This window comes from Panthera onca, chromosome A2 (genome assembly GCF_046562875.1).
Source record: "Panthera onca isolate mPanOnc1 chromosome A2, mPanOnc1 haplotype 2, whole genome shotgun sequence".
Classification (NCBI taxonomy): Eukaryota; Metazoa; Chordata; class Mammalia; order Carnivora; family Felidae; genus Panthera; species Panthera onca.
This window is the reverse complement of record NC_138340.1, coordinates 119,227,097-119,250,895: the sequence shown is the minus strand read 5'-3', so window position 1 is coordinate 119,250,895 and position 23,799 is coordinate 119,227,097. Positions and strand designations below refer to the sequence as shown.

At 40.3% G+C, this 23,799-nt stretch overlaps 1 protein-coding gene across 1 annotated transcript in view; it reads left to right on the top strand.

Annotated features, from left to right (window-relative positions):
* The window catches only part of LOC145712664 (cytochrome c oxidase assembly protein COX14-like), a 28,108-nt gene extending 4,517 nt beyond the window's left edge, over positions 1 to 23,591 (top strand). The window contains exons 2-3 of the mRNA XM_081790574.1: positions 19,647 to 19,706; positions 23,404 to 23,591. Coding sequence (XP_081646700.1) covers positions 19,647 to 19,706; positions 23,404 to 23,591 — 248 coding nt within the window. The remainder of the gene's footprint in view (positions 1 to 19,646; positions 19,707 to 23,403) is intronic.
* Positions 23,592 to 23,799: the final 208 nt, after the last annotated feature.

The window sequence follows — 23,799 nt, the reverse complement described above, 5'->3', positions numbered from 1 at the left end:
ATTTTCTTCTTGTTTGCCTACCACATGCCTTCTTATGTTTCAAGAATCCATCTAACTATCACTACAACTCTTTACCAATTCCTTCTTCACCTCAGTCCTCAGCACCATTTGTTACCCCATCCCGTGTGTTCCCCATTCACTGGGCTCAGATGTTCATTAGCTTTTCTTTCACCATATGTACTGTATTTGTATTCTTTTATGTATGTCTCCCCAGTCTCTCCACCTGTCCTTAGGGGCACGATCACTTTTATGCCTCTTTGGATGTCCAGTGTCTACCCTGGTCCTGGCACAGAATAGACATTGAATAGCGGCCCCTGGGTGGCTCAGTCGGTTAAGCATCCGACTTTGGCTCAGATCATGATCTCACTGTTTGTGGGTTCAAGCCCCACGTCAGGCTCTGTGCTGGCAGCTCAGAGCTTGGAGCCTGCTTCAGATTCTGTGTCTCCCTCTCTCTTTGCCCTTCCCCCACTCGCACTGTGTCTTGCTCTCTCAACAATAAATAAACATTAAAAAAAAATTAAAAAAAAAGAATAGACATTGAATACATAACTGTTATTTAAATCATGATTATTCTCAACAAACCTGCAAACAGAGCCTTGAGAGAGAGAGATGTGTTAATTATTCTTTCTCAGCCAACATCTATGTATGCAGGAGCCTCATGTAGAACAAATCTCTACAATGCCCATTCCTTTGTGATGAAAAGAGTCTACATATCCATGCACTAGATGGCCAGGGTCATCTAGTGACTGATGAATGTAGGATTATAGGGACTCATGACAAATAAACTGCTAGCAATCAATCACATTAAAATTTTTCATTTTAAAAAATCTTTCAATTATTAAAATCATAAATTATATATACACTATAGATAAAGCTAAAATCCTCTTAGAACATTACCTCCATCCTGATGCCAGCCCTACTTCCCCGGAGGTGTTCATTGTTATCAGGTAAGCATGTATCCTTCCAGATTTTTCTATGCATTTATATACATAGGGAAAATATAGTCCTATTTTGTGTATGTTTCATATAAATTTAATCATCAGTGTCTTTAGAGCTTCATAAACACTAAGTTTTACGTGTGAGTTACCAATGGCATAAAAATGAATAAAAGACATTCATTTACTTGTCTCTGTTACTTATCCTGTGCTTAAGTAAAAATGTGAAGAATTAAGCATACTCAGAGTAAATGTGTATTTTACATATAACATATATACTTATATTAATAAATATAAATACATGTTACATTAACATTGTGTTCCCCCAAAACTATGACTGATTCCCAGTTTTGCTCTGGGTAGTATTATGAAGATTAACAAGATAATTCATAAAACCATTTCAGTTATTAAAAAAAATATTTCAGCTGTTTAGAATGCAAAAGTTAAAAATAAAGCGGTAAGCTTTAAGTGATCAAAAACACCTAAATGCACAAAAGACATCTATTATAGTTAGTGGGAAATTAATTATTACTTTATAATCTAAAGGCCTGCATATAGTCACAAAATACATATTTCACAGTAGAGAAATAATAAATGAAGATATCACTTCTTTCTCTTCTACATAAAACTCTAGTTTGCCTGTATAAGTGAGTCATCATTACATGTATAATTTTGTATTTTATAATAGGAAAATCACATTCATGCTCAATAATTTTATTTTAGCACCAACATGAAGTTTTTCCAACCAAACACTGAGAATGCCATTCTAAAATGTGTGATGAAAAAGTATCAAGGAATGATGAATTGACACATTCACAGTTGGAAGTAGTTAGTATTTGTGGCTGTGGACTATATTTGCTAATAAATTGTGTTTTAAAATCTGCAGAAAACTTTTAGAAATGCAATTAATATGCACATTCATAAGCATTCCAGGAAATCACCAGCTTAATATTGAAAAGTAGTATGAATAAAACATATAGTTAATATAATACTTTACTTATATTACCCCTACTTTATGTGTGAAGGCATTGTCTGTCCTAAACAAGGCTGGAATAGGCAAGGCACAGTTATACCCAGCTAAAAGTTCATTCTTTCCCCACTTAACCATCCTAACAGAGGCTCATTATAACCGATATTCTTGGTATTGGGTCATTATCTTGTGATATCAAATACAGTGATTTTTTTTTCTTCTTTAAAAATGTTCATTTAATTTATTTTTTTAGTTTACATCCAAGTTAGTTAGCATATAGTGCAACAATGATTTCAGGGGTAGATTCCTTAATGCCCCTTACCCATTTAGCCCATCCCCCCTCCCACAACCCCTCCAATAACCCTGTTTGCTCTCCATATTTAAGAGTCTCTTCTGTTTTGTCCTCCTCCCTGTTTTTATATTGTTTTTGCTTCTCTTCCCTTATGTTCATCTGTTTTGTCTCTTAGAGTCCTCATATGAGTGAAGTCATATGATTTTTGTCTTTCTCTGACTAATTTCATTTAGCATAATACCCTCCAGTTCCATCCATGTAGTTGCAAATAGCAAGATTTCATTCTTTTTGATTGCCGAGTAATACTCCATTGTGTGTGTGTGTGTGTGTGTGTGTGTGTGTGTGTGTGTGTGTGTGTATCACATTTTCTTTATCCATTTATCCATCGATGGACATTTAGGCTCTTTCCATACTTTGGCTATTGTTGATAGTGCTGCTATAAACATGGGGGTGCATGGGTCCCTTCGAAACAGCACACCTGTATCCCGTGGGTAAATGCCTAGTAGTGCAATTGCTGGGTCGTAGGGTAGTTTTATTTTTGTTTTTTTGAGGAACCTCCATACTGTTTTCCAGAGTGGCTGCACCAGCTTACATTCCCACCAGCAGTGCAAAAGAGATTCTCTTTCTCCGGATTCTCGCCAACATCTGTTGTTGCCTGAGTTGTTAATGTTAGCCATTCTGACAGGTGTAAGGTGGTATCTCATTGTGGTTTTGATTTGTGTTTCCCTGATGATGATTGATGTTGAGCATTTTTTTTCATGTGTCAGTTGGTCATCTGGATGTTCAAATACAGTGATCTTTTAATGACACATCTCAAGAGGGGTCATTTTTTTTTTAAGTTTATTTTTTGAGAGAGAGAGAGAGAGAGAGAGAGAGTACAAGTGGGAGAGGGGCAGAGAGAGGGAGACACAGAATCCGAAGCAGGCTCCAGGCTCTGAGGGGTCAGCTCAGAGCCTGATGTGGGGCTCGAGCTCGTGAACCATGAGATCATGACCTGAGCTGAAGTCGAATGCTTAACTGACTGAGTCACCCAGGCACCACAGAAAACAAAATTTTGAGACTGCTGGAAAAAGTTTAGTACACACACACACGCACACACAACAGAGAGAGAAAAGGATTTATCTTAAGAAATTGGCTCCAGTAATTATGGAGACTGGCAAGTTCAAAATCTGCAATTCAAGTCCAAAGATCATCGGAGTGATTGCCCAGGAAAGGCTTGATGTTGTAGTTCAAATCCAAAGTCCCTCTGCTGCCAGAATTCCCTCTTGCCTGGAGGAGGTTAGTCTTTTGTTCTATTCAGGCCTTTAACTAATTAAATGAGGCCCACCCATATAATGGAAGGCAATCTCTTATGCAAAATATACCAGTTTAAATGCTAATCTCATCCCAAACACCCTCACAGAAACATCTAGAATGTTTGATCACATATCTGAGCACCATGGCCCAGCCAAGGTGACATAAAATTAACCATCACAGAGAACTTGACCACTCTGGCAGAAAAAGTTCTGGGCCTCCCAGAAAGAAAGAAACAAGAGCACCTGGTGCTGACGAGTCAGCAGCCCATTGCAGATAATTTTGAGATCAATAGAACCAATTAGTTTTGCTTTCAACATGAAGTGCTGATCCTTAGAAGCTCTTCTAAGTGCAGCTCCAGTCCTGGACTATTTTATTTTATTTTATTTTATTTTATTTTATTATTTTAATTTTTTTTATTTTTAATTTTTTTATTTTTTATTTTTCTTACTTTACTTATTTTATTTTCTATTTTTCGGTGGACTCCTCTTTTATTTTTTTATTTTTATTTTTTGTAAGTTTATTTACTTTTTTTAGTAACCTCTACATCCAGTGTGGAGCTTGAACTCATGACCCTGAGATGGAGAGTCCCATGCCCCTCCAGCTGAGCCAGCTAGATGCCCCTGGTGGACATCTTCTTTTCAAATCATCTTCCAGGGGCACCTGGGCGTCTCACTTGGTTAAGCATCCAACTTCAGTTCAAATCATGATCTCATGGCTTGTGGGTTCAAGCTCCTCGTAGGGCTCTGTGCTGATAGCTTGGAGCTTGATGCCTGCTTAGGATGCTGTCTCCCTCTCTCTACCCCTCCCCCACTTGCACCCTGTCTGTCTGTCTCTCTCTCTAATATAAGTAAATATTTTAAAAAATCATTTTCCAGCAGATATGTTATAAAAACTCCCACTTATTATCTCATTTAATCGGTACCATAATTTTGCCGGGCACATTTTATTCTTCCCATTTATTCAAGAGAAAATTAGGGCTCAGAGAGCAGCTTGCCTGAGGCCGTGTAGCTAGTAAGTACCAGAGGTAGAACCAAATACAGGTTTGGGTCTACACATTTTATGCTTTTTCTCCCTAGAGGAAAAGCTATCTTTGCTTCAACTCTATTTTTATTGTCATGGGAGTTTGTACCGTTTGGATGTATTTTAAAAGAGCTAATAGACAATATGTTTAAACCACTATACTTGGGTCTCTGCGGCCAACAGTTGAGCCTAATCCTTAGTGATATAACCCCATATGCTGCTGGGGGGTTCACTCAAATTTTCCAAGCTCACAGGGAGATTCACGTGCTGTCAATAATATCTACTGCAGGGCACCCAGGTGGCTCAGTCGGTAGATTACCGCGACTTTTTCCACATGACTTCAGCGATGACTTCAGGAGACAGAGCTCTGACTCTGAAGCCGATTCCCAAACACATTCAACATCCTTTCCATATTTTATTCTGACTAAGCAAATAATTGTGATGCTTATGGGAGACAGTAGGTTTTGCCAAATTTCCTAGCTGAAAATAGATGCAAAGATTTCTTTTGCTAACATTCTAAGGTGACCACAAAACTCCAGGTTTAAAAACTGATTTTTTTTTATTATAATTTGTGATTATATGAGAATGAGTCGCGTGAACAAAATACGGACATCAATTTTGGTTTTTCTTTTTGAATTTCTATCACTATCTGTAGCTCTTGGTAGCTATGATTCTCATCTTTTCCATTTTACATCCCACGAGCTATTTTACCCACAATGATAAAAAAAATACATCTTTTCTGAGAAACATTTTTATGTCCACGGGCATTCTGCCTTATATGTACAGAAGTATCAAAGACAAAGAAAGATCAAATTTGACTTAGTGTTGGGGTGAGTGAATTTTGTCATGAAGGATAAGCCATTGTTTCACACACCATTGTTCCATTCAGATTTTACTTAAAGCTCAATAAACGGCATTGTATACCTTTGGTCGAAGACTGTTTTTCTATAGCATCAAAGAAACTAGATTGAGAAATAACCAAGTAGATACCATGAACTGTCTGAAAGGCAATTCGAATCATCACAGAATCTGTTCACGTTGGCAAGCTATATTGATATTAAGAATAAATATTAGGGGCACCTGGCTGGCTCAGTCAGTGAAGCCAGTGACTCTTGATCTCGGGTCATGAGTTCAAGCACCAGGTTGGGTATAGAGTTTACTTAAATATAAAATAAAATATAAATTAAAAAAAATAGTAAAAAGAAATTAGTAAAGGTGCTTTTGGGTGGAAGTAAAAAAATAAATAAAAATTAAAGTGGCTTTAAACACAACTTATTTTTAGGGGCACCTGGGTGGATCAGTCGGCTGAGTGTCTGACTTTGGCTCAGGTTATGATCTCACGGTTGGTGGATGCAAGCCCCGAGTCAGGCTCTGTGCTGACAGCTCAGAGTCTGGAGCCTGCTTTGGGTTTTGTGTCTCCTTCTCTCTCTGCCCCTCCCCTACTCGTGCTCGCTCTGTCTCTCTCTTAAAAATAAAATAAACATTAAAAAATAACTTATTTTTGTCACAAAACAGAAGTTCAAAGAGCTCTAAGCTGGCTTTTCTGCATTTCTTTTTTTTTTTTTTAATTAAAAAAATTTTTTTTAATATATACATTTTTAAATTTCTACTTTGAGAAAAAGAGCACAATGGGGAAGGGTCAGAGAGGGAGGGGGAGAGAGAATCCCAGGCAGGCTCCGCCCCACCAGCACAAAGCCTGATGTGGGGCTTGAACTCACAAACAGCAAGATCATGACCTAAGCTGAAGTCAGACACTTAGCTGACTGAGCCACCCAGGTACCCGTGCAATTTCTTGACCACTGTCACAAGATGGTCCTCTGACATTCAAGCTTCACCCCTTCTATGCAATCACAGCAAAACCAGAAAGACTGGGGAGGGAAGTATGGAGAAACTTCTTTCTTTTCTTTCCCAGAAATTCCCAACCGACTTGCCCTTATGTCACAGGCCAGGACTAAGGTCACAAGAGAGGCTGAGAATGCAACTACTCGGCATTGTCTGCCCCTACTGTGGGAGGCGGTCCTGCCAGCGAGGAAGGCGGGAGAGGAGGTATGACCTTGGGAAAGCAGCCAACAGTATCTGCCACAGGGGCCTTGTAGCTATGGTCACTGAATGTGCCTTGCTGGTTTCTTATGGCCAAGGAGCTAAAATATGGAGTGTGCGCTGTCACATGGGGTAGGAGGAAGATTAGAGAGTGGAAAACAAGTGGCTGGTATAGAAAGGCAGTCTGATGAATCAGTAACCTGCAAGAGTCAGAAAAGCTGCAAACTCTCCCTAATTCACAAAGCTATTCAAGTCAGCAGGACAAAACTGCCCGGTTAGTCAGCTGAAGACTGAATGTCAGCTGCTCAGTGAAATCCTCTCTGGATCTTTTTCCAGCCCTCTGAAACCTCATGCATATTGAAAGTGATCTTTCTGTTGGGGTTTCCCCTCCTACTGGTTTGACTGGAAATTGACTTTGCATTTGTTTGTTCACCTTGTTATTCAGGAGTTCTGTCGCACTGTCCTAGCAGACAGTTAGGAATTCACACTTAGAAATCCAGAGGGGCACCTAAGTGGCTCAGCCAGCTGAGCGTCCGACTTCAGCTCAGGTCATGATCTCACAGCTTGTGAGTTCGAGCCCCACATTGAGCCTCTCTTGTGACCTCATGCTGTCAGCATGGAGTCCGCCTCATATCTTCTGTCCTCCTCTCTACTTCCCATTCCCTGCTTGCCCTCTCTCAAAAATAAATAAATCTTAAAAAAAAAAGGAAAAGAAAAAGGAAAAAAGAAATCCAGAAGCCAATGGGCAGAGTATTATTGAATCCGCTTATTAGAGAGAATATGATCTCTCATTTGCATTTATTAATGAGGACACCCTCCCTACAGAATCCAAAGAATGGTGCCATGCCAGATTTTTGTTCCATTCAGGAGAATCCCACCTTCCCAATAGCCTTAGAAAGAGCTATTCTCATTAGAGCTATTTTCATTAGAACAAAATAGGTAATGCATAGCATAACAAGGGGGGTGGGTAGTTGACTGGTTATTGTGTATTGTAAAGTATGGACAAACATCTTTTGTTTCGTTGCTGTTGTTAAAAACATGATAATAAACATCCTGATCAAATTGAAAAGGCAGGCATTTGAATATTTTTAATTAGAAGGACTAGCGTATAGTGCCACAGTTAGTCAAATCTAGAGTTCCCATTTCAGACTTAGATCATAAATGTGGGCATTATTGCCTTTTACAATACACCATTGATAGAACACCAACTTTAAAGCCAATTAAAGGTTGGCAATCTTCCTACCATTGGCAAAGTAACACTTGTTAACAGTTCCCCTTGTGACACGTTTCAGCATAATCACCGATTTCTGGAAACCTTATTTAGCACTTACGGATATTTTGAAATCTCTAATGAATTTCTTTTTATAGCCATTTTTTACATTTTACTCTAATTTTTTAAAGGTGTTCGGGTAGTTTAATTTTATACACTCAGATGGTGCATGTACCCAGATATTTATATGTAAAGGACAAAATGTTAGAGTATGTAGAACCATACTCTATAAATAATAGTTTGCTCATAATACTCAGATTTTAATGGTTCCATTTCTGAAACCTAATTGTACCCAAATTCATTCAGGAAAACTTCACATTAGGATCTGAATATGCAGAGGCCATTCTGTTTTAATATATTACAAGTTCTTGTTATTTAAGAATTGGTTAAAAAATAGAATAAGTAAATTCTTTCATAGTTATTTACTTCAAATAAAAGTGTTTTGGAGGCCAAAAAAATCTTTTTCATTTCATCTGGAAATCATTTGATAAGCTTGGCAAAGATGTGACAAACAAATGAGCTAAGAACTTTCAAGTTATTTTAGTCTTGAGTTACCAGCACGGAACAAAAAAAAAAAAAAAAAAAAACAACAACGAGTTTTCACCAATGAAAGAACAGCCTGATTATATGCTATGCTAATGCTAATGTGAAAATGAGTAACAGCGCCTTCTCACTTAGGTTTGGTATTCTGGTGTGCTTCAAGCAGATAACATTAAAGCAAGATGACACTACACAATCACGTACTCAATATTAGAAATTAGGTAACATTAAAAAAAGATGGTAGAAAGCATCCTGATGTTCAATATTGGAGATAGATATTAACGATAGTGTTAGCATAAAGATGATACAACGAATGCAGATATTGACAGCAGATTGATTCAGGTAGCAGTAAGTGTTCTCCAAAAAGATCAGCAACCTTCAGGACCTGCTTATATCATTTTTGCTTTGTGTCATCTAGACATTCATAAATTTAAAAAAAATTTTTTTAACGTTTATTTATTTTTGAGACAGAGACAGAACATGAACGGGGGAGGGTCAGAGAGAGAGGGAGACACAGAATCCAAAGCAAGCTCCAGGCTCTGAGCGGTCAGCACAGAGCCCGACGCGGGGCTCGAACTCACGGACTGGACTGCAAGATCATGACCTGAGCGAAGTCAGATGCTTAACTGACTGAGCCACCCAGGCGCCCCTAGACATTCATAAATTAATGATTCTGTGCAGGATTAGAGGATCATAAAAGCCACATCATTTAACGTGTCTTTATCTTTTTCTAAAAAAAATATTTATTTACTTTTGAGGGAGAGAGGGAGCGTGCACACACACACAAGCGGGGGAGGGGCAGAGAGAGGAGACACAGAATCCCAAGCAGGCTCCAGGCTCTGAGCTGTCAGCTCGCTTAACCAAGTGAGCCACCCAGGGGCTCCCACATCTTTATCTTTAGCTGGCTATTCCTTGCTACATGCAGTGTTTATGTCAGGACAAATATCAATATAAACGTTTAATTGTTCCTTTTTGTGTGTTAAAAAAAAAAAACCAAAACAAACCCGAACCTGCTCTTGTTACCATTGCAAGTTTAATTAAGTACATATTGTTCAGTTCGATTTAATAACGGGAAGGTTCTTCCAAAGAAATGTGCTAGCTATCTAGGAATGAGTTTAAATTTAGAGTAATATACAATTTTAAAGTTTGTAAATGACGTTGATCATGGTGAAAAATCAGAAACGATCCCCATAAATAAAAATTAAGCCTTGATGAAATAAATTACATCTTTATGGTGGCGTGGCAGAGACAATTAGTAGCTTATCCATATCAGTTAATCTTTATTTTTTAGTAATAGCCTGATTTCATTCAGAGTGGTGGAGTATCCAACAGAGACTCCATTTTCCAGCAGCCCTTAGAGTTAGCATAGCCTCAGGACTAGGCTCTGGCTAAAAAAAGATAAGCAGAGCTGGGCTTCTGAGAAGGTCCCTTAAGGGCATTGATTCAGCCTGGAGAGTTGGCTTTTTGCAGTTCTCCCTTTCTCTTTTCTGCCCATGCTGAACTCCAGCGGACTACTCAGGTCATGAGATGACCTTGAGGGTGGAAACCCTACACACACAGAGCCTTAAGGAGGAGAAAGGTAAAAGGAGTCCGCATCCTTGAAGACTTGGCTGAACATGCCACCTTCATGGGCATGAAAGGAGCCCGGCTTAGCTTAATGCTCTATTGTCCCTATCTTAAAATTCTTAATAATTCTGTTTTTGAAGTTGTGTTTTCTTTCTTTATCTTTTCAAAAAAAATTTTTGTTAACGGTTATTTTTTTTTTTAATTTTTTTTTTTTAACGTTTATTTATTTTTGAGACAGAGAGAGACAGAGCATGAACGGGGGAGGGTCACAGAGAGAAGGAGACACAGAATCTGAAACAGGCTCCAGGCTCTGAGCTGTCAGCACAGAGCCTGATGCGGGGCTCGAACCCACAGACTGTGAGATCATGACCTGAGCCGAAGTCGGACGCTTAACCGACTGAGCCACCCAGGCGCCCCTAACGGTTATTTATTTTTGAGACAGAGAGAGAGCATGAACGGGGGAGGGTCAGAGAGAGAGAGGGAGACACAGAATCTGAAATCTAACAATCTTTCACCTGACGCGGGGCTCGAACTCACGGACCGCGAGATCGTGACCTGAGCCAAAGTTGGACACTTAACCGACTGAGCCACCCAGGCGCCCCTCTTTATCTCTTTTTAAATTTTTTAACATTTATTTATTTATTTAACACGCATTTATTTATTTAAATGGAGTGATGGTCTACTGAGATTCTCTTTTTTATTTTTAAAGTTTATTTATATTGAGAGAGAGAGAGAGAGAGAGAGAGCGCGCGCGCGCGCGCAGGTGGGGGAGGGGCAGAGAGAGGGAGAGAGAGAGAATCCGAAGCAGCCTCTGTGCTGCCAGCGCCGAGCCTGACGCGAGGCTTGAACCCACAAAGCTGCAAGATCATGACCTGAGCTGAAACCAAGCATCGGAGGCTTAACCGACTGAGCCACCCAGGTGCCCCAAATATTTACTTTTCAGAGAGAGAGAGACATCGCATGTGCGCAAGTGGGGAAGGAGCAAGGAGAGGGACACCGAGAATCCGAAGCAGGCTGTGGGCACAGAGCCTGACTCAAGGTTCAGACTCATGAACCATGCAGTCATGACCTGAGCTGAAATCAAGAGTTGGGCGCTTAACTGACCGAGGCACCCAGGCATCCCTGAAGTTGTGTTTTTTTTTTTTTTTTTCAACGTTTTTTTATTTATTTTTGGGACAGAGAGAGACAGAGCATGAATGGGGGAGGGGCAGAGAGAGGGAGACACAGAATCGGAAACAGGCTCCAGGCTCCGAGCCATCAGCCAGCCCAGATGCCTGACGCGGGGCTCGAACTCACAGACTGCAAGATCGTGACCTGGCTGAAGTCGGACGCTTAACCGACTGCGCCACCCAGGCGCCCCTGAAGTTGTGTTTTTTAACTGATGTCTGAGAGAGCAACGGAGCGTGTGCGTGGTGAGAAGATGGTGGGTGCCATATGCTTGTTTCCTGTTCCTTGTTGCACTGTTTGCATACAGCCCCAAGAGCTCAGAATTCCTGTGGTCCCACAATGAGCCAGGAGTTCACCAAGACTCAGTGAGTTGAAGGAAAGATTGTTACATCTAGAACTGATTAAGCTGGGTCTCAGACATCCCTGAGAGGCTACACTTTCATTTGAACCAGAACTTTCTATGCGGAAAGACGACAATGGCATTCCTAGAGACATGACAATCAAGGAATGCTGCTATATCATTTCTGACTCTTATTACTTCCCTGCAGTGGTCAACAACTTCCCCTGGAAATGATGACAGAAAAGGAAAAGGAAGACAGATAGGCAACCCATAGTTCCTTTTCCTTTCAGTCCTTCTTACTCATCAGTGAGTTGAAGGTAGAAAGTGTTGGTAGGAGGTGTGTGTTTCAAGAAGTGAAAGAAAACCAGTTGATTTGATTTTGTGCAATGTTGTCACTGTCCTGGTAAGAACAAAGTACAAATACTTGCACAGATTATGATATATGCATTATGTGATTTCGGTGATTCCACATACAACTTAAGTGTTCTTATGTTTGCATTTAAAACTGGCATTGCTCGGGGCGCCTGGGTGGCTCAGTAGGTCGGGCATCCGACTTCGGCTCAGGCCATGATCTCGCAGTTCATGAGTTCGAGCCCCGCATCCGGCTGTGTGCTGACAGCTCGGAGAGCCCGGAACCTGCTTTGGATTCTGTCTCTCTCTCTCTGCTCCTCCCCCCACTCATGCTCTGTCTCTCTCTCTCTCAGAAATAAACATTAAAAAAAAAAATTAAAACTGGCATTGCTCAATATAAAGACGAAAGGTAAAATTCATACAAGCAATTTAAATTTTTCTCTATTTTGTTACTCAGAATGCCATTATGTAGAAAATTAAAAAACACCATAACAAGTCAAGAGGGAGTTATCAGAAGTAAATAAGAATCTTTTTTTTTTTTTAAATTTTTTTTTTTTAACGTTTTTTTATTTTTGAGACAGAGAGAGACAGAGCATGAACGGGGGAGGGGCAGAGAGAGAGGGAGACACAGAATCGGAAGCAGGCTCCAGGCTCTGAGCCATCAGCCCAGAGCCCGACGCGGGGCTCGAACTCACGGACCGCGAGATCGTGACCTGAGCTGAAGTCGGACGCTTAACCGACTGAGCCACCCAGGCGCCCCAATAAGAATCTTTTTAAAAAAATTTTTTAGTGTTTATTTTTGTGAGACAGAAACAGAGGATGAGTGGGCGAGGAGCAGAGAGAAAGGGAGACAGAGAATCTGAAGGAGGCTCCAGGCTCTGAGCTGTCAGCACAGGGCCCAACGTGGGGCTCGAACCCACAAACCATGAGATCATGACCTGAGCTGAAGTCGGACGCCCAGCCAACTAAGCCACCCAGGCACCCTAAGAATCTTGTTTTTGAAAAAAGCTTTTTATTTTTATTTTTTTCTAAAATAATCTCTATGCCCAATGTGGGGCTTGAACTCACAACCCGAGATCAAGAGTTGCATGCTTCCTTGACTGAGCCAGTCAGGTGCCCTAAAAAAGAAAAAGAAGAATCTTTGTATTTTAGTCTTTTTATTTATTTTATTTTTATTTTTATTTTTATTTTTTTTAACGTTTATTTATTTTTGAGACAGAGAGAGACAGAGCATGAACGGGGGAGGGTCACAGAGAGAGGGAGACACAGAATCTGAAACAGGCTCCAGGCTCTGAGCTGTCAGCACAGAGCCCGACGCGGGGCTCGAACTCACAGACCGCGAGATCATAACCTGAGCCGAAGTCGGCCGCTTAACCGACTGAGCCACCCAGGCTGTATTTTAGTCTTTTTAATGGAACTTCTAGTTTTTAAACCAGAGGATCCACATCTTCATTTTGCACCAGCCCTTGCAATTATGTAGCCAGTTTTGACTTCTTGGAGCCAATCCACATCTGTGATCTGCCTACTTTTGTGTTTATTTATTTATTTTTAAAGATTTTATTTTTAAGTAATCCCCACCCAACATGGGGGTCTAATTTACATCCCCAACATCAAGGGTTGCATGCTTTACCAACTGAGACAGCCAGGTGGCCCCCCCCACTTTTGTGTTTAAGTCACTGTTATTTTGGGGGCGCCTGGGGGGGCTCAGTCAGTTAAGAATCTGACTCTTGATTTCAGCTCAGGTCACGATCTCATGATTTGTGGGTTCGAGCCTTGCATTGGCCTCTGCACTGATGGTGTGGGAACTGCTTGGGATCCTCTCTCTCTGCTCGTGCTCTCTTGCTCTCTAAATAAATAAATAAATAAACTTAAAAAAAATTTTAAAAACCTGGGTTATGACAAACAAACAGGAGAAAAGTGTACACATTTAAAAATCAATCAATCAGGGGCGCCTGGGTGGCTCAGTCAGTTAAGCGTCCGACTTCAGCTCAGGTCACGATCTCGCGGTCCATGAGTTCGAGCCCCATGTCGGGCTCTGGGCTGATGGCTCAGAGCCTGGAGCCTGCTTCCGATTCTGTGTGTGTCTCTCTCTCTCTGCCCCTCCCCGTTCATGCTCTGTCTCTCTCTGTCTCAAAAATAAATAAAAACGTTAAAAAAAAATTAAAAATCAATCATTTTGTTATAGTTGAATCTAGTCCTAAGCGACACTTGTAGTATATTGTGGCCACTAAATCACTGCTAAAGGATTTGATTATTGGGAGAACGTACTTTTGTTAGGTTTCTAAAAGGTGGGTCATGCACAGTATGCAACTTTAAAAAAAATACACAAACACATAGACACACATAGAAAAAAAAGACCAACAATAATTATGTAAAAGTATTCATAATGTTTATGTTTAGGGTTTGGGATTATTGATGAGATTTATTCTCTGTTTGTGTGTGTGATTTTCTATATTTTTCAGACTTCCTAAAATGAATATCGATTACTTTTGTAATTAGAAAATTTACAAATGGAATCCTGAACTAGGAACTATGTAAAACAGAGCCTGTGTAATTTTCTACAGTTTCCTTAGTTTGGAGGTTTCCAAATTATACAAATGATACAGGCTGGTTGTAACAACTGAAAGAATACAACGTTTTATAAAGAAAAAACTGATTTCACCTGCTGTTCCATCCCTGCTATCTGTCTAGGGTAAACATGTTAGAAGAGTGGCAAGTATCTTTCCGCAAATTACATACTACAGTCAAACCTATGCAATTTGTTCATCACACACACACACACACACACACACACACACACACGCAGAAAAGGAAAAGAGAAATTGACTGATTTTTAAGTTTACCTGCTTTCTGTGAAATTGAATCCTATTACACACATTACTGCATAAATTGTTTTTTACTTAACATACCGTGAACCTCTCTCGACACAAAACATATAAATTTAACTTTACCATTTTTCTTATTTCTCTACACTTACATAGAGGCACACCATTTTATATTTTGTATTCCATTTTACCCATCTCATTTTGGTGCTTGGTGGTGACTTTCAGCAGAATTTGCTCAACATTCTATCATGTTGTGGAGGGCAGGAAGTGGTTTGTACGGAGATGTTCCTTCTGAGCAAACTCACTCGGCCAATCTTGATCAGAAGTTCATCAAAGGAAATGCTTTGAATTTGTGTTCCAAACAAGATCTATTCCCCAGACATTCGTTTTCTTTTGCCTCTACTTTCTTATTCCACATTTCCTCTTATATCGTACTAAAGTGGCTCGTCAATTCTGTGGGTTTGCAATTTGCTTTTTGGTGCGTTATCCTCTCATTCTTTAAAAGGAAACTAGATTTGGTACCTTGAAGAAGTAAGTCAGAATATAATTCAATATTTATTAGTTTAACCTTAAAAGTCTAGGGAAAACAGAAGCTTTTAATAGTAACTGCAGTACCAACAGCAGTGCCTATGGAGGAATTGAGGGAATCTTTTTAGGGCCGCAGAGGAGTTACAAAATAGACCATGCCGATATTTAAAAATGAAGGTTATTCCTTCGTGATACTGAAAACAGATCTGCAAGTTGTTGTCTCAAAACGGACCAGTTTGATGCTTTGTGTAGACAAAGTCTCAGCAAGTTCTCAGTGACCTCCGTGTTCTTATTCGTATGAGATTGTTAAAAGATTCTGCCTACTCTCAAGTGAACGTGCAGGCACTTAACTGCGCTTAAATCTTCATTTAATCTGAGCTGGCGAAGAGTTACTCGACAAACCAGTGGTTCTCTTATCATTTTAAAACATATCACATGAATAATTAAGTTGTTTCTTCTCCATAACAAGTTCACCATCGCATCATCTACTGATAATGAATCCACACCTTCTTAACGTTGCTTATTTATGGCTTTGTCATCATTGGCAATTATTCACTGTGCTTTTCAGTCTCTGCTGATGAGACTAGAAAATGTTCCTGTTACCACAGGAAACACGTAATTACCCTTTGGGGATTCTTTTCTTTTCTTTCTTTCTTTTTTTTTTTTAACGTTTATTTATTTTTTGAGAGAGAGAGACAGAGCGTGAACAGGGGAGGAGCAGAGAGATAGGGAGACACAGAATCTGAAGCAGGCTCCAGGCTCCAAGCTGTCAGCACAGAGCCCGACGCGGGGCTTGAGCTCACGATGAGATCATGACTTGAGCCGCAGTCGGATGCTTAATCGACTGAGCCACCCAGGTGCCCCTGGGGATTATTTTCTTGAAAAAAAAAAAACCAAAAAAAACTTGATGGAGTTTTTATTCCCCAAATAAGTGGACAGGAAAATCTTTACAGGATGCAATTGCAAAATGTAGATGAAACAGCCATAACATTGAATGTATTGTGAAACCAGGAGAAAACCCCTCAAATCCTATAACGAGAGTATCTTTCTGAAAGCTGGATCTTTGTACCCAGAGATACAGTTGGGCCCATTTATTACTTTTTTAAGGGCTCTGCCCACAATGCAGCTAGAAAACAAAAATTAAACAAAGAAAAATAAAATTAAAGGAAACCTTCAGCTCCAAATGCATATTAAGAAATGACTATTTCTCCCCAAACCAAGGTTACACCAGGCTAAATGTGGTGACTAAAGAAGGCCTTGTCCTCCAGGACTGGCCAGGCCAGAGGCAAGCTTGGGCAATAAGAAGCGTGTCCCTGGAACACTCACTCTGTCTCCAAACAGCTCCCTTTGCCCTTTGTAACCACCTCGCCTCCTCTCTCTCTCCTGCTCTCAGGGATCTCTCTGTCCTTGGCTAAATTTTGCTCTCACTTGGCAGCTAATTAATGGGTAAGAGGGTACATTTGTAGAGAAAACTGTGCTGCTAAGGATTTACAATGTCTTTATATGTTTCAACGTCTTTCAGTTATTAGAAACAGAGAGGAAAATTCGAGTTCGTAGAAAAACCAGTTTGGCTCTGGGTCAGTAAACCCATCTGGCAATTTAATAGAATCAAACCTCAGTAATTAATTTTGCATCGTGTTGTGTTAAACGACCCTAAGGATATCTAAGCCACAGAGATAGGAGAGGGAAGGTAAAAGTTAGCAGCGCTCTTGGAATTTTCTTTTCCATAGGGTCAAAAAAGGCATGGGATCTACCAGAGACTGGAAAAATTGCTATTTTCTCTTTTGATATTTAGTGTGTGGGGAGGACCACCACCAGGAGAACTGTAATTGGAAAGTTTTGGTCTTGTGGGGGTTCAAATATAGGCTTCATAGGCTTAAACATCAGGAAAATAGAGTTTAAGCACTAGTCACTTCCCACCGAGCATAAACAAACAGGCTGAAAGATGGTGGATGGAAAGCTTTAGTATGTCCTCTGGCCAAATTCTATATTTAACAGGGTGAAACCCACATTTGATTAGACTCAAGAGTAAAAAAAATTAAGTCAACATAAGAAAAATGTTAGCTTAGTTAAGTATGAATTTTTACTAAGATGTTAATTCTTTTACATCCTTCTTTAAACAGGACATTTTTCATAGTTAATTATAGCTATAAGTTATATGGTTATATTTTCCTAATGAAGAGTTTAAATTGCTGAGGTAGTTTCCTGGTGCTTTAGACCACAGATCTTCAAAATTCTTTGCATATGTAAGCCTGAAAGAATTTTGAAAAATATAGGGTCCCTTCAACATTTTACATTGATATCTAAACATATTTACCTTAGGTTTAAGTCACTGTGAAGAATGTACTTCCTGGTGTGTTGTAATTTGAATATACACTTTTGCTTTTTATCATGTCGTTGGAACTGTCGGTTTCACTCGTTCAGTTTATGAAATGTCATTTTCTATATTTATTTGTGTATATATTTTATTTCTTTATATATTTATTATATATATATTCCTATAGTTATTTACATATATATAATTTTTGAGGATAAGTCATAGATACATATCACTTTTTTTAAGTTTATTTCTTTTTGAGAGAGAGAGAGAGAGACAGTGTGAGCAGGGGAGGGACAGAGAGAGAGGGAGAGAGAATCCCAGGCAGGCTCTGTGCTGGCAGCTCGAACTCACAAAAACGTGAGATCATGACCTGAGCAGAACCAAGAGCTGGACGCTCAACCAACTAAGCTCCCCAGGGGCCACTATGTATCGCTTTTGAAGCCAGTCTTTGTGGTCAAACCAATCAGCTAAACCAGACTTACTGTCTATCATTATAATATTTAAATGATTGGGAAGATATCATTTTGAATCTTAATTTCACCGTGACAGAGACAGAGGAGAGATAGAGAAGGCGTGGAGACTTGCCAAGAGTTTGTTGCCTAGATAAAGTAAGACTTTAGGGCTTTTTCCTGGGAGGTTGCCCCCTCAGAGGCAGTACAAGTTTTGTTATCCACTTGGAGGTTCCTCCCAGAGTTTTTAGAGCCCAGAGCAATGCGCCAAGATAAGACTCAAGTTGGAAGAGAACTATGTCTTCTGTGAGGTGGGAAATGGGTGAATTGAACATGGAAAGATCTGGCAGGCCTCTGGAGGAGGTCTGTTGAGGAAAGAGACAAATGGAAGGTGAGAATCTGGAAATTGCATTAAAACAATCTAAGCGCCATCTTTTTAAAGTTTATTTATTTTGAGACAGAAAGGGAGAGAGCACGGGGAGGGGCAAAAGGAGAGGGAGAGAGAAAATCTTAATTAAGCAAGGCTCCATGCCCAGTGCCCAGCTCAGAGCTCCACGCAGGACTCTTGGTGGATCTCACAACCATGAGATCATGACCTGAGCCGAAATCAGGAGCCAGATGCTTAACTGTCTGAGCCACCCAGGTGCCCCGCCATGTGTGTATGGGTGTTTTTTTTAAGTTTTTTTTATTTTTGAAAGAAACAGACAGGGAAAGTGGAGGAAGGGTAGAGGGAGAGGGAGACCGAGGATCCCAAACAGGCTCTGTGCTGTCAGCAGAGAGCCCCACATGGGGCCCGAACCCATGAAATCGCGAGATCATGACCTGAGCCAAACCCAAGAGTCTGACTCTCAACAACTGAGCCACTCAGGTGCCCAGCCATGTGTTTTTAACGTTTATTTATTTTTGAGACAGAGAGAGACAGATCATGAACAGGGAGGGGCAGAGAGAGAGGGAGACACAGAATCGGAAGCAGGCTCCAGGCTCCGAGCCATCAGCCCAGAGCCCGAAGCGGGGCTCGAACTCACGGACCGCAAGATCGTGACCTGAGCTGAAGTCGGACGCTTAACCGACTGAGCCACCCAGGCGCCCCCGGCCATGTGTTTTTAAAAGGAGACTCTTCATCTATGCCAGGAGTATGAGTACCCAGAGCACAGTCTGTTTTGGAAGAGAAGTGTCTGTGCTACAAAGATACAACCTACAAGGTAGCCTTCCAGTGGTGAGACACTCAAACAGCCGTAGGTATTCCACAAACTCACTAGGTCAAAGGGAACTATTTTAATGCTTCCCATTATCGGAATAGTTCGCATTCCAAGGCCTAAGTCTCATATTTGGACACAGAATTTCTAGAGATGAAAAAGCCTATGAGACACAACATTATAAAGCTAGAATAGTGGCAGCGAGGAAACGGCAATGAGATTATTTAATTATTATTTTTTGCCTCTGCCTAAGCAGCACGAGTCATCTTTTGATTTGATGTTTCCACTGAAGGTTCTAAGTTATCCTATCACGTTAAGCAAAAACTTAAAGTACTGCCACAGGTCAGAGGGGTTGAAAGCATGCAAAAATTGTGCCCGACTTAGAGAATGCCAAGTGTACGAAAATTTAAGCTTCGTAAAAGAAAAGCTAGTATGTCAAAGGAATGCTTCGAAGGACATCCTTCGGGATTCCTCTATGTTAAGTAAGTTTCCATTTTACAATTCTTTCCCACAGAGTGTAACTTTCTCTGTTATTCTCCAGGAATTGTAAAAACATCCAAAAAGAAAGAACTAGTCCGGAGGAAGGGCCGGGTCTCTACTGGTAGTAGATGTTTGCTGCTTTTGTTTTTCTCGGCACTGCTGTCTTTCCTCTTCGGGTACTATTTCCCCATTTCCTCTGGAGGAAATTTCCATTTCCCTCACTTCTCACAGTTTGGGCGGCCACTTACACTCCTCCATCATAGAAGTTGGCATGTGGTATAGGTCTAGTTGGTTATACTATCCCATCCTCCTGACCATACACTGGTCCATGGTAGGCACATGCCCATGGCCGGCCAATTCATATAAATTGGGATCACTTCGATGACGTTGCCCAAATACAAAAGTCCTCAGTTTTGTTCAGTTTCTTCTGGAAGATGATAAAGAATGGAATTTTTCCACTGGGGTCTAATATAGACCAGAACCTAGCAGCCTACGTGGATATACAGTGGACAGTGAAAGGTAGAAAGACACAAGTAAGGACATATAAATTATAAAAAGGGCACGAGCTTTCCCAGGCCCTGGACTGGTATTCAAATATTTACTTACATCACAGGTAAATCTGAGACAGGGAGGCTCCCCGTGACATATAGATGACAGGGTCTAAGAACCAGTGGTCAACAAGTAGAAGTGGCTGGGATGGATGAAACAGGAAAGGCCTGTTATGTCACTTTTAGGCAGGCAGCATGCCAACAGGCTTGCTCTTGCTTGCATGGATGGAATTTCCTGTGCTGAAGGGAAGTATGTCTGCAAGGGGAGAGGGATGCTAGGTTTTTAGAGGAGATGTAGGCTGGTTCACTGTCAAGTTTTGCAAGGCTGGGAGCAAGCTGGGGGATGGGATGGGTGTATGGAGGGGTACTGAGGCAGCTGTGATACCTGTGTTTCAATAGTGCCACCATGTGGCTGTGACACCAGCAACAGCCTAGCCTGAGCCCAATATGCCACCTTGATCAACCAGCTGAATTTCTAGTTTTCTCTTCTGGAGGTCTTTAGGTAGGGCTAACCATCCAGTCCCTGAGGTATGGATTTCTTGTGGTAGGAGATGGAGAATGGTTAGAGAGCAGGCATTACGGAGAAGAAAGATATTTTCACAATATCCCAGAAGTATTATTTGGATAACAAATGTAGATGGGTCCTCATTTTGATCCCTAGGTCAGAGAAGTGGAGGTCATAGGGAGTGGTGTACTGGAGTTGACTTGTGCCAATTTGCAAGAGCTGATTGTTACATTTGCAATAATTCTGCAAGCCAGTTGTTAAGCAAAGCTGTAATGAACAATTGATGACATGGGTCAGATCTAATGACAATAGATTTATTAGGAAAAGAGCAGATTGAGATGCAACTCCATTTGCCAAATCATAGTCCAACCGTAACCATAGGTTGGCTGCAGATACAAAAATTTAGCAAAACTCAACAAAAGCATTCTCTATGAACCCATTGGCTATGTGGAAGTTACAATAAAAGTTTTTGTTATTTATGATTTTATTGTTATTTATAAATTGTATGCCATGCATCCTTTATATTATACACATTTATAATAAACATATTTATACGTATTTTTTTTTACCCCTGAAGAGTTGGCTGTTAAATATTTACTAGCACACCACTGCTCATAGGTTATATGTTTATAATGGATTGCTAATAATAACAAAATATAAATAATGCATCATTTCATTCCACTCGCCCACTTAGTTCCAGACTAATATGACTTCATCCCGAATCATACACTATCAATGCTACAAAAAGGTCAGGCTGTTACTAATGCTTAAAAGGAATACTCATTCAGTTATTTCCTTGAATGTTTTGATAGTAAATAGGCAAGTAGATTCCTATAACGTCTATGGTAATACTTTATTTATTTTTTTAAGTTTATTTATTTATTTTGAGAGAGAAAGACAGAGAGTGAGAGAGCAGGGAAAGGGCAGAGAGAAAGGGAGACAGAGAGAATCCCAAGCAGGCTCTGCACTGTCAGTGCAGACCCCGACGGGGGGCTCAAACTCACAAACCACGAGATCGTGACTTGAGCCACAGTTGGACACTTAACCGACTGAACCACCCAGGTGCTCCTGTGGTAATACTTTAAAACAATTGTGAAATGCTAAGTGCTTAATATTTCCAAAAGATGACATTTTATTCCCACCCATATAGTTCAATTTTACATGACTACACAAGTGGTTAGATTTCACCACGGGCTACTTTCTCGTGGAAAAAGTAGACAGGTGAATCCTTGTCCATGATAACAACCAACGCAATTATTTTGAGGCTCTAAAAAAATCAGAAGGGTTAGGGAGCAGCTTCCCATTTGAATGGCAAACTGCACTGTTTGATCTGGATGCAATTCATATGATAGTAAAGGAATAAAAATCAAAAAAGGAAATAAAACCACAAGAATGAAGAGAGTAGGATGAGACTCACCAACGGATGACAGTTTTGTTTTGTTTTGTTTTGTTAATTTATGGAAGTCAGAAAAGAGATGGAACAATGTGATGGATTAAACAGAGGGAGGGAAGCCACAACCCAGATACAATCAGTGGCAGGAGGAGTAAATCTGTCTAGTGGAATCTCAGAGACGTTCTGGAGTTCGAAACTTGGAGTCAAACTGTCAAGTGAGCAATAAAACAAGATAAAGATATTCAAGGACTCAGAGCTCCCTTTCATGAGAAGTTACTCATTGTACCTGAGAAAAAACAAAGAGGGAAATCAGAAAGAAAATGACCTAGAATACAGAAAACATGGAACTACTCAGTCTTTAGTCAACAGATATCCGAAATGACTGCTAATGTTGCACATCTAGAAATAAGTTTTTCCAAATTAGAGCAACTATTCAGTGGAAACTAAAAAAAATATATACTAAAAAATGTAATTAAAAAGGAATAAATTCTATGCTACACATAGAATAAATAAGGTGTTGGAAGATATTTGGATGTGGTGAAGAAGGCATGTTCCATTTCACAAAGGAAAAAAAAAAATAGAAAGCAAGGCAATTAGAAACTCCAGGAAAACAAACAAAACTCACATAAAGCCGCAGTCTGTTAATCAATCTAAAATATAGTATAATTTTGAGCAACTGGAGTGGTATAAGGAAAAAAAATCTATTTGACTATGATATAAAAAATGCATGCATTTTTTATTTTAATGGAAGAGGATAAGGAAAAACAATCCATTTGACTATGATGTTTAAAAAGTGTATGCATCCTATCAACGATAGCTGAAGTATGGAAAGAGCCCACATGTCCATTGGCTGATGAATGGGTAAAGAAGATGTGGTATACATATATACAATGGAATATTACACGGTGATCAAAAAGAACGAAATCTTGCCATTTGCAACAATGTGGATGGAACCAGAGTAAATTATGCCAAGTGAAATAAGGCAGTCAGAGAAAGACAAATATCATATGACTTCACACATATGTGGAATTTAAGAAACAAAACAGATGAATATAGGGGAAGGGAAACAAAAAATAATATAAAAACAGAGAGGGAGACAAACCCTCAGAGACTCTTAAATACAAAGAACAAACTGAAGGTTGCTGGTGGGGTGTTGGGTGGGGAGACAGGCTAAATGGGCGTGGGGCATTAAGGAGGGCACTGTTGGGAAGAGCTCTGGGTATTACATGTAAGTGATGAATCACTAAATTCTATTCCTGAAATCATTATTACACGATGTTAACTAACTCGAATTTATATATGTATCTGGCTCAGTGGAGTGGATCTGTGCTGTGTTGGGCACATGGTGCCCACTCTCATGTCCAGAGCTGAGTCCTAGGTGGGGACAACATATCAACTGCCAAGCAACCTGCTGACATTGGCTACAAGATCTTTACCTCCATGATGCTCTTCGCTGTACATGGGGACTACTTCTGCAGTGCCCAAGCCTACCACTATCCCCGGTGGCACCGCTCCCAATGCCAGGCTGCAGAAGAACAGAAGACCTCAGGAGTCCTGTAGAACTGGGGGGGCTACTTTCCTTGAGCAGAGGGGCCTGAGGCATGCTGTGGAATGATCTCACCTGCAATCATTTCCAAGTCAAGAGAACCAGCGCCTTAATATTGCTGAGAAAAAGTGCCCATGTTTTCTCTGGTACTGCCAGTTTGGGGAGGCTGTTGAATCACAACAAGAATGGGAGGGTGAGGCACATCTACAGACATTAAATATT